The sequence below is a fragment of the Cyprinodon tularosa genome, unplaced genomic scaffold, assembly GCF_016077235.1.
Source record: "Cyprinodon tularosa strain WSP-4 unplaced genomic scaffold, ASM1607723v1 ctg7, whole genome shotgun sequence".
NCBI classification, from domain to species: Eukaryota; Metazoa; Chordata; class Actinopteri; order Cyprinodontiformes; family Cyprinodontidae; genus Cyprinodon; species Cyprinodon tularosa.
Genome location: NW_024039451.1, coordinates 8899 through 25236, shown reverse-complemented (window position 1 = coordinate 25236; position 16338 = coordinate 8899). Strand labels below are relative to the sequence as shown.

At 36.8% G+C, this 16338-nt stretch overlaps 1 protein-coding gene and 1 long non-coding RNA gene across 2 annotated transcripts in view; one reads left to right on the top strand and one right to left on the bottom strand.

Moving 5' to 3' along the window:
- cacna1bb (calcium channel, voltage-dependent, N type, alpha 1B subunit, b) overlaps positions 1–6013 on the bottom strand; it is a 141761-nt gene extending 135748 nt beyond the window's left edge. The window contains exon 1 of the mRNA XM_038268305.1: positions 5990–6013. Within this exon, the coding sequence (XP_038124233.1) occupies positions 5990–6013 (24 nt within the window). The remainder of the gene's footprint in view (positions 1–5989) is intronic.
- Positions 6014–11166: 5153 nt separating this feature from the next.
- LOC119772022 lies at positions 11167–12950 on the top strand. Its single transcript, XR_005279211.1, has 4 exons — positions 11167–11806; positions 11893–11956; positions 12410–12547; positions 12857–12950. It is a non-coding gene; the product is annotated as an uncharacterized LOC119772022 (long non-coding RNA).
- Positions 12951–16338: the final 3388 nt, after the last annotated feature.

The window sequence follows — 16338 nt, the reverse complement described above, 5'->3', positions numbered from 1 at the left end:
ACTAGCATGGGGTACCTAATAAAGTGGCCGGTGAGTGTACTTCATTTGTTAACCATAATCAGAAAAAGAAAAGAATGAATGATCAATAAAATGTGCAATTCAGCTTATCTGATTCTGGATCCATTTTATGCAAGAAGGCAAATTTAAATACATATAACACTGACATGTAAGCTACATAGTCATTGCTACAATGACCAGCTATGCAGCACTGATTCAGTGCTGAATCTTCTATTTTATTGCCCCTTGTGTAATCAGTGAATTGAAGCGCTCATACATTTGTGTTTAAGCTGTGTGGTTTGATGGGTAAATGTTCCTTTTGTCCATAATTTAAATGTTTTGGTAGAGTTTGAGCCTTTTGAAAACAAATGCGCTATTTTCTTTGCAAAATGACACATTTAGGCCTCTGTGTTAACTGTTTTGAAAAATGTGGATTTTGGGTCAACTGCTGTGTCAAAGCAATCAATAAAAACTGTAAAAATATCTTGAGAGAGACCTGGCCAAGAATCAGCAGTAGCACACAAACATTCACAATTCTAAAACCACATACATCAAAGCAAAATAATGAAGAATGGCGTCAAATACATTAGTAGAGACCCAGGCCTTTCACTTTAAGTCTTTGTGCTATTAATTGGAGTTGGAGGGACCAAAACATGAAGGAATATTTTTTTCAGTATTAGTACAAACCTTTTGTAAACAGATAATAGTCTCCTGAAGATTTACAAAAATAAATTGTCAGGAGATAAAATATAAGTAAAATATACTTAAATATGAGGTATTTTAGATTAAATGTGATTCTGATATAGTCTTAAAAATTAGAACCGGCAACACTTTAGATTTGTCAGGATTTTAAACAAGTTTTAAGGCCAGAACACACCGGTTGTGTGCGACTTTATAATCTCTGATCAGATTTTGTTCCATGTTACACTGACAGCGTATAGAGAGGCTCCAACTAGACAGGTTGTGCAGATCTGTGCTTTTTTTTTTTTTTACTTCTTTCTCTGTCCTATACACAAAAAAAAAAAAAAAAATCCCACATTAGTTTGGGCAGATTATAAGGTCATTAAAAAAAAGTTTAAAACACCGGCGCACTCTTAAAAGCAAAGCGAGTCTGTGCAGATAAAAACCAGATAAGATAATGTTCATAGGCCTAAAACCCAGTAATAAACACAGTGGGGTTGTTTAAAGCTAACTGGGGCAGAGAAAGGTGATTCTCAGAAAGAGATCTGCAAAGTTTTTATTTATTTTTTTCATATAGGTGATAGAGATATCCCGTGCTTACCTGCTCTGTCTGCCCCTCGTTATTTTGGTTTTTGTGAGGCTCAAAGAGGATCACTACTTTAATATATCTGTTTTTTTTCTCCTCCTGAAGTTATTTTTTTTCCAGGAGTGATAAACTGCCCTTTATGTCACTTGTTTTTCCTAGACTCAAAGAGGATCTTTACTTTATCTGTTTTCTGTCCTCCTGTGGGTAAAGTATTGTTTTTCTTTATGTTTAATTTAATTATATATATATATATATTTTTTTCCCCCTTCCTTATATGAGATCAATGACTTCAAAGTTAACAGATTTTATATTGTATTTTCCCCGAAAGCGGATGTGTTTTACTTGGTAACCGCATCTCTCTTCCTGTCAAACCCATGAAATTGCTGATAATTTCTGCTCAGTCCGACTAAAACAGACCTGGGGTCTATCAGAGCTACACAAACCCCCTTGCATAAAATCGTGTCAGGTGTGATCATCCCCAATGACTTTTTTTATTGGACTGAGCTTAATCTAAGTCTGGTTGTAGCTTTTCAAAAGCACTTTATCTAATGTGTTTGTGGGATAATATACAGCAATATCCCCATCTTAAAAAATTAAAAAGATAATGTGGGATGGTTCTACCTTATATTGATAAAAAGATAGGAGCTAGGAGAGAGTCCTGTTGAGGACATTTTTTTAACAGTTAAACAGAAGTGGAAGAAAGACCTTCCACCTGCCAAAAAAGTAGTTCCTAAATCCTTCAACTCAATGGTTTGTAAATATCTTTGTCAACAATGGGTGGTGAGGTTGCTTGAGGACCCAGATGCAGAGACAAGTGAAGCAGAGATGAGTTTTGCGAGGTTTAATTGCAGACCAAATAGCAGCAGAGGCAGAAATCCAGAAATCCAACTTAAAATATAAAACAAACCAAAATCATGGAGACATCTGGGGAAAAACGAGTCTGAGGAGCCGGGGAGAGACGAGCAGAGTAGGCAATACAGCAACAAGAAGGAACCAGCACTGAGTGACTGCAGAGGTGGAGTATTTAAGGAGAACCAAACAAAAGGATGGACTAACAAGCTGAATGGGGAGCAGGTGTGGGTGGAACTGGCAAGAGGGAATCCAAGGGGAAAGAAAACAATCACAAGGGGGCAACAGAGAGTAACTAAAGAATGCTTGAAGATCATGGAAAATAAAAACAAAACAACTGATAACAGAAAACTGAAAACTCAGAGTCACAACAAATAAGAACCATAATAATCTTCATCATATTTCTTTTTTTCTTCTTCACTTTTTCAGTATAGTTAGAGCACGCACCCTCTCCTAAGCTAGATCTTATCATCCAGCACCCGTATCTGACCTCATTAATGCAGTTCTGAAAAAAATGTCAAATATTCTCATAAACTCACTCCTAAAACTGTTATACAGTAGGTTCAAATAATGAACCAAACTCAAACTAAAGTCTGGGGATCAACAAAAGCAGGCTATTCAGGTTTATTTGATTATAAATGCAGGTGACATCATACTTCTAGCAGACTGTTTATGTAGAAACCAGTGCTGTTCTCCAAGCAGAGCATCCATATTAAACAAAGCTGCAAATGAAGCAGGTGCTGAGAGAAATGTCAAAGAGACCTCCATTAAGGGTACAAAATGAGTTAAAGCTACAGTGTGTAATAATTACAGGCATATAAAGTCAGAAATTTAATATATTATACATAACTATGTTATTTATCATCACCTATGAGCTCAGCCTTTTAACCATAATATTTGCGTTGCCTTAGAATTCGTTATTTATAATTACATAGGAGCGGGTCTCGCAGCCATGGAGGCTGACATCTTTGCGCTACGGCAAGCGCAGAGGCAACAAACTAGCGATTGCGAGATCTCCCATGACGCTCAAAAATAACTACGGCAAGTTGAGAGAGATGAACTGAGACGGTACTGAACAGTAGATGGCAGTATTATGCCTGAGAAGCGTTTAGTCTGCCTGAAACCAAAGAAGAAGAAGAAGCAGGTATACTGCGCATCAGTAACAAGAAAGGTGAACAAGGCGGCAGGCGTGAGTGACTTTGCAAACTGTTTGGCCAAACATCAGACGAATGGAGGATCATGCCTACTCTGTATCACAACGAAAAACGGCGGACACCGAACCCCCGTCATCTAAGAAGCGGAAACACGACGAGAATAAACACAAGCGTGACAAGAAACGACAAAAAACACGGATCAACATTGGCACGGCATTTACACGATGGAAGTCACTGATGGAGGAAAAAGGTTTTCAAAGTGACGCTCAAGTTGCCAGTTTTCTCTTGGACAGGTAATTAATCCTACACACACAATTGTCTAATATCACTGCAGTTTTTGGAGTACAGGATGCTCAGACCTGTCTAAAACAATAACATGCTGCGGCGTGATGATGCTGTTACTCTCCAGTATACTTATTCAGCAACGTCCCTGACGTTTCATAGGTAATGATTCAGTAATTTTCTGTAAAATAATTTTCTGGATATATACCTCGGTTACTTCTCTCCGGCTCCTTTGGAGATCTTCAAGCGTTTCCTCCTCTGCTCTCACCCCGCTGGCTCCCCTCTCTCGCCTGGCCCTAGCTGCACTGCCTCCCTGCCTTCGCCCTCGTCCTCTCCCTCTCCCTCGCGTTGTAACCCCCGTGCCACCAAAATGACTTGGACTCTGTAAACGGGGAATATATATTCTTCCAGCGAACACAATCTCGCTGTGAAACTAATGACTACAATTACTTCGTCTGTTTATATCACCATGCAAAGCAGCTCACCAAAACGTCACAACGATGTAGAAAAAATAACGGGTATATTTATTATCTTAAGTCTACATGAAATCTATACCCTACACAGACTAATGAAATACTATCTGTAAAATTATCTATGTAAACAAACCTCATCACTTGAGAGGGTAGGTGATGTGGACGTCGTGGAAGAAATTTTGTCCCGTAACGCTCGCCGTACTGTTGGGGGGGAGAAGCGGTGGGGGGGAGATGTTCATGTTGCTGCGGTCTGCAGTCTGACCGCTAGATGTCGCTGAAAATTACACACTGTAGCTTTAATGGTTCTGGATTTATTTTTTTCTTTGTCTGATCAGTTTTATTACAATCAACATAAAGTGTTCTGAAACTCTCCTCCCACTCAATGATGCTGTGAATAACAAGCAGTCTCCACATCAACTTTTTTGACCCACCATTTACAATATGCGCTATATATGATGTTAGCCACAACGACATAGTTTCCAAAATATTTATGTAATGCTCCTCAATTTTCTCAAATACCCCTCAGATTGTTTTTCCTATGCGGTTATGCTTTTCCGTCCTGATTCTGGAAGTCAACGCTCGCTTTGCACCCACACAAGGGACGAGCCGACCGCAGACTGATGCTTCATATGAAGCACAGTGACACTTTGCAGTCGCCGGTGTCGAACTAATTGTGATGGGAGGTTCAGGCCAGCCCAATCAGTGGGCTGGGGTTCTGTATTATGCACCAGAGAATCGGAGATGAGAGCATAAAAATGTGCTGCAGCAACCCTTCTGGCCCCGCTGTCAGAGAAACATCCACCCACCCATAAGGATAAATGCCTGAGAGGGGCTCTGTTGCATTAGCTGGGTTCATTTCTTTTCAAGCATTTCATCACTTTCTCATCATCTCTGTGCTGTACCGTCTTGTTTTTCCTTTACCTTTTAGTTAATGTGATTTAGCTTGACACTTACTCGAACATCTTTTCAACTTCCCTCTTCATTAAGCAAACTTCAGGTTAGCTTTCGGTAATGATTTGACAGTTCAAGAAATAATTACCATTTTTCATCTTGATCTGTGCAAAACACGGTAGAGCTAACCAGCAGATTTAAATCTACATTAGAGAAGAACTTTGATATTTTCCTAGAGTGGATGAAAGATGGACATAAATACCTCTCATGTCAAAGAAAACAACAGGAAGTTTATTGCTCATTCTTTGTTTTTTAGCATTACTGATTTCACAGTGGGGCTTTCCCCTTTGAAAAGGTGTAATCAATGCAGAACAGCGCTTAAGTGCAGCTATCACCAGTGTCCTAAGAAATTCCAGCTGAAGCGACAAAAAAGTGACAAAAACTGATCAGCATAGCAGTAGCTAAAATGGGCAATTATTAATTTTTCTAAAAATATTTACGATGCATATGACATGTATGCTATTTCAATCTGAAAAACTCACAAGGAAAGAAAAGATAATTAAAAGACTTTTATTGATACAGTTACTTAAGTCTTTGGTGCTCAGACCTCGGCTGAAAACATTAGCGCAGAATCTGCTTCATATGCATCAACAGGAGTAAATTATATGGATGTTTACCCCCAGGCCTGAAACTGGTTGGGGGGTGGAGAGGATGAAGTTGGTCAGTCCATAAACTGCTGGCTGGAGAGACGGTATGCTTGAGCTGTATGAAGAAATCTGGAGAGCTGAAACTAGTGAATTACTCTGGGACCTGGAAGATGGAAATCCAGCTTGGATAACACAGGTTGCGTAATCCTTTCCATGATGAGCAAGTATGAAGCAACAGTGGAGAACAAAAAGTCCCCTTTGGGAAGAAACCTCTGACAGAACCAGGCTCAACATGGCGGTCTTTTGCCTGACCGGTTGAAATGAGTCAAGGAAGGCAGGAGGGATGAAACACTGATAAAGCTTTAGCTACAATGGTGGAGAAGGGGATGGAGGTGGGTTGAATCGGGGTCATCTAAATAGAAGTCTGACCGCTGCCTGCAGTTTGGGCGCCATCTATGAGATGTGGATTGGAGTCCCTTTTAAAATGAACAATGGATGCTGATTGGACCGTGACGGAGGTGAATAGTAATCATTTCTTCAGTTGAACTTCTGCCTAGGCTCCTTTATATTTTCTACTTTTTTTTTTATTCTTTGAACTTTCAAAAAATTTTGTTAACTCTAAAATTCTCTCTACTAAACCTCTACCAAAACAATAATTATTGATTAATTTTAACCTAAAACTGTTGTGCTAATTAATTTCTGGAACAGCAATGCTATCAGTATCCATAAAAAAAATCTTTAAAAAAAAGTTGTATATTTTATTTTGGGTTTGATCATCTAAAATGAAAGTTAAACGCAGTCGATTTTCTATTATTTAAATAGTACATTTTTGCATTTATGTTTTAAAAAAAGAAAAAACAAGGTTCGATTCTTTTTGCAATCTCTTCTTGAAACAGAAAAAAACAAATAATGAACCTCTAACATGTTGACCAGTCAGGGCTACTTTGTTTGCATTTGGTATTATGCAATTAAGTAAACAGTTTTACTTCCGCACCAAAGATTATGACTGTAGTATTTTTGATACACCGAGAAGGGAGAATGTCCGTGTCTTTGGAGCCACATAGAGTAACCCAACAGCAGTAGTGATTGGTGCATCCAAGAAATGTGAGCCACAAATCTATATAGGTTTTGGGAGTCAAACAGTTAATTATAATTATTGAACTTTATTGATCTCACATCGGAGAAATTTGAACCCATCCCGTTGTTGAGCAGTGGGCTGCCATTGTGTGGCCCCTGGGGATCAGTGAAGAGTCAAAGGTCTTGCTCAGGAACCCAGAGTGGAGGCTGTCGGGATCAAAGTGGGTACTTGCAACCTTCTCACAGCAAGTTGGTAAATTCTGCTTTTAGACGCTTCCTAATCTATGAAAAACCTTTTGGTATCGCAACTGTTGTTTTCATAAGGTATCATCAAGTTGAAACAAGTTCAATAGAGCTTGTAATGTCATAAGTCTAGTGAAAAGGGAAGGTATGTAGAGCTTGATCAGCACCCACTAATAATAATATAAATTTGACATTAGAAGAAGAACTGAAAAATTTATGAATAAAAATATTATTTTAATATACGCATTTTCAGAGATAAAAGGAAAAAAACACTGGTAAATATCTGGTAGTCTAGTAGAATATCTATATATAAATTTGACTTTCACACTGATTTTCAAGCATGAATATGAATGCAAATGGCTTCTGTCCAGAAAACCCAGATCTAATCCAGGCTCTTAGAAAAAAAATAAAAACTTGGGGACATAACTGAAGGACAACCATCACTTAATTTAAGCATATGTCATTTCATGATGGAGGTGTGATCATCAATGCAACATAACAAGCAGCCTCTGGCGTTTTCAGAAAGACACATCTGAGGCACCATTTAGATTCACAGCACAGATATATTTAAAGATTGTCGGAGGAAACTAAGATGTAACTAAGATAAACTTACCATAAGATGCAAAAAGTGTTTGTTGTTTTAATTCAATTTTCAACCACCTAGAAAACTAAGCCTTAAAAAATGTTTCACTTGCCTTTAAGACGGAACCAACAAAAAAAAAAAAGTTTTTTTTTATTTGTCTCTTTTTGTCATTTGGCACCCAGGGCTACCATAAATGTCGTCACTTTTAGTATAACAAACTTTTCTAAACTTAGATTTTATGTAATAGCAGGGAAGGATTCAGGGCAGACATGCCATTGCTAAATGATCTGATTTAGTCTTCTGACAGACACTATGAAAAACAATAGAGCAGGAAATTATCATATTTCCTATGTAATTTTTCAATAATCTTTTTGCTGCTGTAAACACCAGAATTTCCCCATTGTTGGACAATAAAGGGATATTCTATTCTATTCTATTCTATTCTTTTCTATTCTATTCTATTCTATTATATTCTATTATATTCTATTCTAAATGTAATAAAATTCCAGCACTGTTTAAAATCTGACAGAAAACTTTATCCTCGGTTCTTAAAAACGATTTTGTTTCTTACTCTGACACGGTCTCATTATAAAACACAAATCAGGGCCAAATCAACAAAAAATGTATTCAATTATTTTTTTTAGAAATACCAACATACATATTTATATATAAATCTACACATACTAATTTAGCAGCTTATTGACTTCTTTAGTCTCCTTTATACAGCGCCTTACAATATTTACTTGGAATTTCATAACAGGTCAACAGAAAATAATGAACTAAGACTTAGATTTAGAAAAACGTTGCTGTAAATTATGAAATTTCCATTTCTTAAATTCCTTGTTGTTCCTTGTTTGCAGATAACCCTAAATTATTAGATTTTATCTGAATTTGTTGACGTCTGTTCTTGTTTTTGTTTTTTCTCTGTGCATTTCAATTAATTTCTGTTAGATTTCTTCACCTGACCTGGTGGTTTGTTTGTGTTTTATTTCAATCCATCCACATCATTTGGCTTGCCTCCCTCAGTCTCCCTGTGCCCTCTTTGCCTCAGCTGCTCCACATAATCCTGTGATTAACTCAGCCAGCATTTAATAAATAAGCTGATCAGCTGTTATTATTCATTGCTGTTTTTTCTCTTCCCATTTTTCTGTCTGTGTTCCTTGCCCTGTTTTCCTCTTGCTTTTCTCTAAGTGTTATATTTCATTATAATTTAAATCCTTTGTTTCCTCCAGTTTTATTATTATTAAAATCCTTCTGCTCTTGGGTTCCAGGCTGCACCTTGATCCTGTTGCAGACTTATAACTCCTCACAAATACAGAAATCTCATATTTGCAGTATTGACCTCTAACAGGTTTTCTTCCCGAATGTCCTGCATTTAGCTATTCTCACTGACTCAGCTTCTCTGTCTCTGCAAAAAAAAAAAAACGCAATCCCACATCCCCATACTACCACCATCTTTTTCAATAGTGGATAAAGTGTCTTTAAAGAAGCAAACTATGTCAAAGACTACATTTTTTCAGTTCATATGCCAAAACTTTGAATGAAACATGGTGGTGGCCACAGCAGGGTTTGGAGATGCTTTTTTTGCCACTCTAAAATGTCATGGTCTTGGTTCTGCTGTTCTTTACTTTGCTCCTTGTTTTCTAGATTTATTGGTTTAATTCCAGTTTTGTTGTAATTTCTAGATTTATATTAGTTCTCATGTTTTTCTGTTGTCCTTTATTGCCCTCTTGTGTGTGTGTGTGTTCCTTTCCCCTTGGCTCCCTCGTTGTCTCCTCTCACACCTGCTCCTTGTCAGCTCGTTAGCCCTCCCTTTGTCTCTCTATGCTATATATGCTCTCCCTCTGCTCTCACTCTTTGTTGGTTCCTTGTCTTTGCTGTCTTCCCATGCTGTGGTCTATGTTCCTCGTCTCTCCCTGGCTCCTCGTGTTTGGTATTCCCCAGATGTCTCCTCAGTTCTGGTTTGCTTTTCATTATTAGTTGGATTTTTGGATTCCTGCCTTTGTTTACTGTTTTTGCCCCATTAAAACTCCCAGAAATCTCCTCAGCCTCTCTGCCTCTGCGTTTGGGTCCTCTTACCTCAACTAACCCTGACATAAAAAAGTTTGTGAAGGGAATGGCTCAGCAGCCTACGGAAGAGGATTAGGGCCACTGAAAAAAAAAAAAAAAAAGTTAACTGATTTTTAAATTTTATTTCAGTTTAATATGGGGAAATAAGTCAGAATTCAGACTTTTTTTCTCAGAATTCAGACATTTTTCTCAGAATTCTGACTTTAATCTCAGAATTCTGACTTTTTTCTCAGAATTCTGACAGCTAACAAACATGTTAGCATCAAGCCATAAACATGTCTGTTTTAGAGACTAGCTCTCTTGTTTTAATGACCTTCTGCTCCTCCATTAATGAGGGGACCCCTCGGGCACGTAAAAAGTTGCCTAATTCCGTCAATTTCCCCCAATATGTCACTGGCCCTCTCAAACAACACACATCTTTGTGAGTGAAGCTGAGTGCTCCCACATCTCTGACTTCATGGTGCCCATCTACATTAAGATCCAAAATTCTGCGATTAAAGTCAGAATTCTGAGAAAAAAGTCAGAATTCTGAGATTAAAGTCAAAATTCTGAAAAAAAAGTCAGAATTCTGACTTTTTTTCCCATGTTAAACTGAAATAAAATTTAAAAATCAGTTAACTTTTTCTTTTTTTTTTTCAGTGGCCCTAATCTTCTTCCGTAGCAGCCTCCCCAGACCTACATAGACATAAAAAAAAAGTACCAACAAAAATACTGAAGTTCAGAGTTATAAGGTGACGAAGAATAGAAAAAAGTTAAATGGGTGTAAAGAGATTAATAAGGCACTGCAGTGTAGCTCCGTAGGAGCAAAAAAATTAGTACTGCTGTGTTAGATTTTAATTTCCAACCTCCTCAAGATGCCTGTATTTGGCAAGTCTCATATCCTGGATTTTCTTGACTCGCAAAAACAACCTTTGGGGGAAAGTTCATTTTGTTATGATTAATCCACTGGTGTTCTTCCTCTGAGCAAGTGTGGGCTGATGGCTTTGAATGATCAGCAGTGAAAAATATATAATAAAGGCAAAATTTGAATTCAAGCTTCATGCAGTTACAGGATGACAGTTTTAACTCCCACTCTCCGCTTCCGGATCAACCATCAACACACAGATACAGACACAAGGAAAGCCTGCTGAAGGGAACCCTGGTAAAAAAAAAATGTGCTTTATTGTATTTCAAGTATATTCATATTTCCTATAGTTTACTGAAAATGTACTTAGACAAATTGTACTTTTTGTAAATATATAAAAAGTATACTAACATTACGCTTTCATGCTAATACTTTTAACACACTTTAACATAATTACACTATGTTACACTTTATAGAAATATATTATTAAAAAAGTATACTTTAAGTGAAAGTTATGTGTAATTTCTAAAGTGTACTTATTTTAAATTTGTTTTTACATATATTTTTGCTATATTTTAAATTGTATGCTCAAAGTTGTCATTGTAACGTACATTGAAAGCATATTTTAAAAGTACACATTTTAATATCGACACTGTAATATTAAGTTTGAGTGCATTTTAAGTTACATTTGAATCTAATTATGAAGTGAAGTTATATACGCTTGTACTTCAGGTAATTCTTTTGGAAAGTGTTCAATAGTATAACTACAAAAATGCACTTAAACCCTATTATGCAATTTTGTGCTGTGTGTAAAGTACACAGATAGCAATTATTGCAGTTGTTATGTAATGTTTAATAAGTTTTGAAAAAGAAATATGATACAATACATCTTACACACAAAACCACATTGAACAAAACACTAAATGTTCACTTCAAAAGTACAGGTGCACAAAAATGTGTGTTCTGCTGAAAAGCAAGTGGTTTAAAGCTGGTGCAGTGCTACATTATGATCTAACAAATAGCATAACCCACATTGCAACAGAAAAGTTAATACTGGCCAAATGCAAAAGAAATAAACTTAACACATTACAATTGTCTCAAGTGTTCAAAAAAGAACATTTCATTAGTATTGTTTAATGGATCAAAGCAGGGCTACTGCAAACAAGACCAATTGGTGAGTGCACATATTTAAAAGTCGCTGACAGCACTTCATGCATATAGGAGTGATATGTGGAGGTTGTTTGGCCTTGATGTCTGTAAAGTAGTAGCTCCCCAAGAATTTTAGTCTTGGGGAGTTTTTGGTTCAGTACTGATATCAGAATTCCCATAGACTTTGAATGCACCACACCTGCACAGCAGTTAGTCACGGCTCCTCCCTGCTCAGAGCTAGCGTGCTTTTCTTTTAAGGCCTCGGTTTGCATGGAGAGAGGTAACTTTCAAAACATTCCCATTTGGTTTTGAAATCTTAAGATATCTGTATAAAACGCGATTTTGATTATTATATTTGTATTGTAGAAACAGGAGATGTAATCGGTTGAGCAGGAAGATTTGCTGTATTATTGTGTTGAAGAATATCCTGGTGAGTTCACATGAACCTGTGAATGAAATATATATATTTTTTGAGATGTAAAACCAGTCAGGATGTAATGTTTTGTAAGATATGTAATTTTACTAGCTCTTTTGATTTATTGAACGCATTAGCACAGTGAGAAGGAGGCTAACACACCCCCCATGTGCTCTTCTAAAAAAGAAAATGCACTTTCAAGCTAGCTACATCTTGTGTGATGTTGCTGTAAAACCCCCACAAGGGGTTAACGTAAAATTAACCCTTCATAGGTGTCCTGGATTGTTTTTTCCAGATACAAGTATTGACTACTGACCATAATGATTTCTTAGACAGTGAACCACATGTAAATTGATAATTTTACTTTATATTTTTCTCTGTATAAATGTGGTAAAAACCAATTTATATTATGGTGATTACATGATTTATTTTCCAATTGAAGTAATTGCTCTGCACATTTGTGTGCAGGCTGTTTTTTTTTTTTACATAGTTGCAGAATCTGCTGTTACAGCTGAGCGGTTCATTGTATGGACTGGACTAGACTCCACCAGAGATGTTGATGCAGAATGTTCCCAATGTGAATGCCATCCGGTTCCCTGGAAGGTGGTAGGAAAAACAAGGAAACTTAAGGATTTTTCTTCCCTTTCTTTCTGCGGATTCATAATTTTTTTCTTTTCTGAGATCTCTGACAATTTTTGTTGTTACTTTGTTTAATTTTTTTGATCAGATCTGATAAAACCACTTGATGCATCAGATTTATTTAAATTCAACTGAAATGGACAATTTTTTTTTCTGGTGCACTTATGGACCCTGGTATATCATACTGATACAATTTGTCAGACTTTTCTGATGTACTGCTCAAAAATACTATGAATATGCTGCGTGACTTACAGTATCTCTCTGTTTGGTTAACAGACGCTGTTCTTCTGGAGTTTCCGTAGACAAGTGTCTCTGATGTGCGCACGGCCATCAGACGAAAATGTAACAATGAGCAGTTCAGCCAAAAAAAGGAAAATAATGTGTGGTGGGCGTGTTTTTGTATGGTGCGAGGGTTTAGGGGTGCAATAATAAGGAATGTTGTTTTTCATTGTTCAGTATTCCTCTGCGTTCTTTAAAGTTTATTTGTAATGTTTAGGTCTGCTGCCTGAAATTGACATATTTCTACAAAGTGTACTAAAGTACCAATATTTGAAAATGTGTTGTAAGTTTTATAATGAAAATGGTTAACGTCGATATGTAAATGTTTATTCTGAGATAGTACAAGTTGTTATATTATTTGTAATGTACTATAATTTGGACATGTTTCAAATACATTAAAGTATATTTTTTCATCTGCACGGAAGTATATCCACAAGTCTTTCAGCATTTAGTATACTGTTACCGGTAATACATTTGCAAGAATGTGCAAGGTAGAAAGTAGTATAGCAATGTAATGATAAAGTATATTTACTATTAACTGCAAAGTATGCTTTTTTAGTAATTGGAATAAGCCAACAGTATAATTAAGCATATTATTACCACAGTAAGAGTATATTAAAAGTATAAAGCTTATATATTTTTAAGACACTAACAAATCATTTTTAATGTAGTTATAATACAACCATAGTGCACTTTAATTTGACTAATTAAGCATATATTAGTACAAATAAACTCATATACTTAAAGTATACAAAATATACTTTAAGTTGTTCCACTTTAGCACATCAAAGTACACTAAATACACTTCAAGTTGAGCTTGTCCACAATTTAATTACAATTAAAATATATTTAGTACAAAATTAGTTGTTCCAAAATAGCATCCTTCAAGTTAACTAATCATAAACACACTTAAAGTATAGTAATGATTAGTGTGCCTTCAAGTACACAAAAGTATGCTAAATTTTAGTACACTTAGCACATTTATTTTTCAGCAGGGAAGACAGCTGAAGCTTTAACATCACGTACAAGTGACAGAGCTAAACAGCCGGGGCGGCACACAGAGCACAAGGTCTTTCAAAAGCAGCGAAAAGGAAGAGGAATCTATCAAAGGAGCTGCTTGAATGTGAAGTTAAAGCTAATCCACCTCCTGTGGAGTCGACTATTATCTCCAGACTTTTGAAATAATTTACTTCACAGTAAATTGAGTGAGATTTATAGAGTTTTAACATTTCTACATTCTGGTAGTTTTTCTTACTTTGTGTAGATACAGATAATTGTTATTTTTGCCTATATTTCCCGTCAAGAGTCTTTTTCTCTGTGACAATACTGGGCAAACAGTAATATCAGTGTAGACTGATATTACTGTTTGTTCACAAGAAGGCCTGTGAACAAAAGCCTTCTTCTGTATCAGCTTTATGGCATATGTCAAATATAAGACAATGAACTGAACTTTTTTATCAGACAATTTTTTCTTGTTGTACAAAAGGAAGATTTACAGCTGGATTAAAAGGAGGAAACAATCCAAAAAAGACTGACTTTGTGTGGAAATGTAACTGGCCCCTTTTTAATTCACAAGACACCTATAAGTAAACATGATGCCGGATCTGTAGAATCAAGAAATCCCTTAAATAAAACCTGTTCGACAACACGAAGTAGGTCGAATAATTTGATGTGCTTGATGTGAGTGCTTTCATATCACAGTTACTTTCTACTGAGTCATTAAACATTTCCCAACGGAGGAACAATGGTAGTTAAATCTATATACTTTTTTTTAATTAGCCTGCTAGTTGTATCAATTTTTAGATTATATTAGTCCTTTGAAAAATTTTAATTCTTGGGTTTCCTTAGCAGTAAGCAAAACAAAACAAAAAAGTCCTCAAATAAGGCTTTGGAATATGTGTCTGTGTGTATAATCTGTAGGATTTGAGTAATAGGGAACCTCAATAAATTTGCTTTTCAATAACTTATTGAGATGCACTTGTATAAGTATGTCAAGGGGCCACTGCTTAATAGACTACCTCAGAAAAGGTTTGGGTGTTGGAGATAAAATGAGTTACAAAGCAGCAGAAGCCCGAACAAAAGTTTATTAAGACCTAAAAACCCTCTGGAAAACTCTGGGTCAGGTAGATGAGAAACTCTGCCATCTTCGATATAACATATAAGGAAAAGACCAACGTTCTCTGTATACTGTAAACTGAGATCTATAACCAAGTAAAATCTCTCACATGATGTAATAAATCTCTGGTTTCCCTGTGTGAAGTCTGACAGAGCAGACGTAATTAGAGTTGCCTCTAATTCAAGGCTGGCCTTTGAATCCTCAGGGGAGACGGAGGATATGTAATGAAATCACGGACCATGAAATATGCATTGGTACATTATCAACACAGTAAAACCGCCCACAGATCCTGCTGCTGCCGCTACAGTGGTGTCATGTTCCCTCCTGAGCAGCTAACAGCTTACAACAAACATTTACAGTGTAAATCAAAATAGTACATATAAGAATTTGTCCACATTGTCATGAAGTTGTGGCGTTTGGGGTAAGAGAGGAGAAGTGGGATTAGTGCTGTAGGTGAATAAGTACTTCTGCATCACTTCCAGGATTTATTCTAAAATAATGTATTAACATAATCTCTTATTTTGAAATGTATAAGATCTACTTTACTCATTCCATATTCATGTTTGGCCTATCTGGACTTTGGGGATCGACTTGTTGTGTCCATTATCTGTCACAATTAGGCATTATCCGTCTTTGTGACGGACAGAGTAGCGGTACCTATCAACAGAGATGATATGAATATCCAACTGACTGGAAAGGCTTTTATTTGCAATGCATCGAAGGATACACAGACAAAGGAGGCTGTATGATTTAGGGGGGTAGTGTTTCCATGCCTGAAAACCTCCTGGAGATACTACCCCCATAGAACATTGCTTTACCTGGCTCAGACATTTTGCTAAAGAAAACCCCTCCAACATATGCTTCCATGACTGGCAACTAGTAGGCTTCCTTCCCTAGCACAAGCTCCTGGAACCATTGCAACACTTGGACCAACACCCAGGCTCTAACTCAATACCGCAAATCGTTAAGGTGTAAAGTAAAACATGTTGATATGTCTGTTCTTAGCCTCAAAGGCTCCAAACGAAGGTCATGAGAGATAAAAATGAGTTCACATAGCCTACTTCGTGGCATGAAGGGGAGGACTGTTGTTTTGAGAAGATCTGTCTGGCCATTGAAATATATATTAACCTAACAGGGAATGGCCTTGATGAACTCAAGTTGTTTTTCCTCCAAATGTTCTAGTGTGAGATAGTTCTTTATGCAGGGCCTGGGTTGGTTCCCCTGGGGGGAGTGTGTGTGTTGGGATTTTGTAAGGTATAAATGTATGTTCTGAGGTTGCCTCAGTCAGGGCCTTATCTCTGCGTCTGAGGACGATAACTAAATTTGAACCTTTTTTCTAGCAAGAAATGTCTCTGTCTCAGCT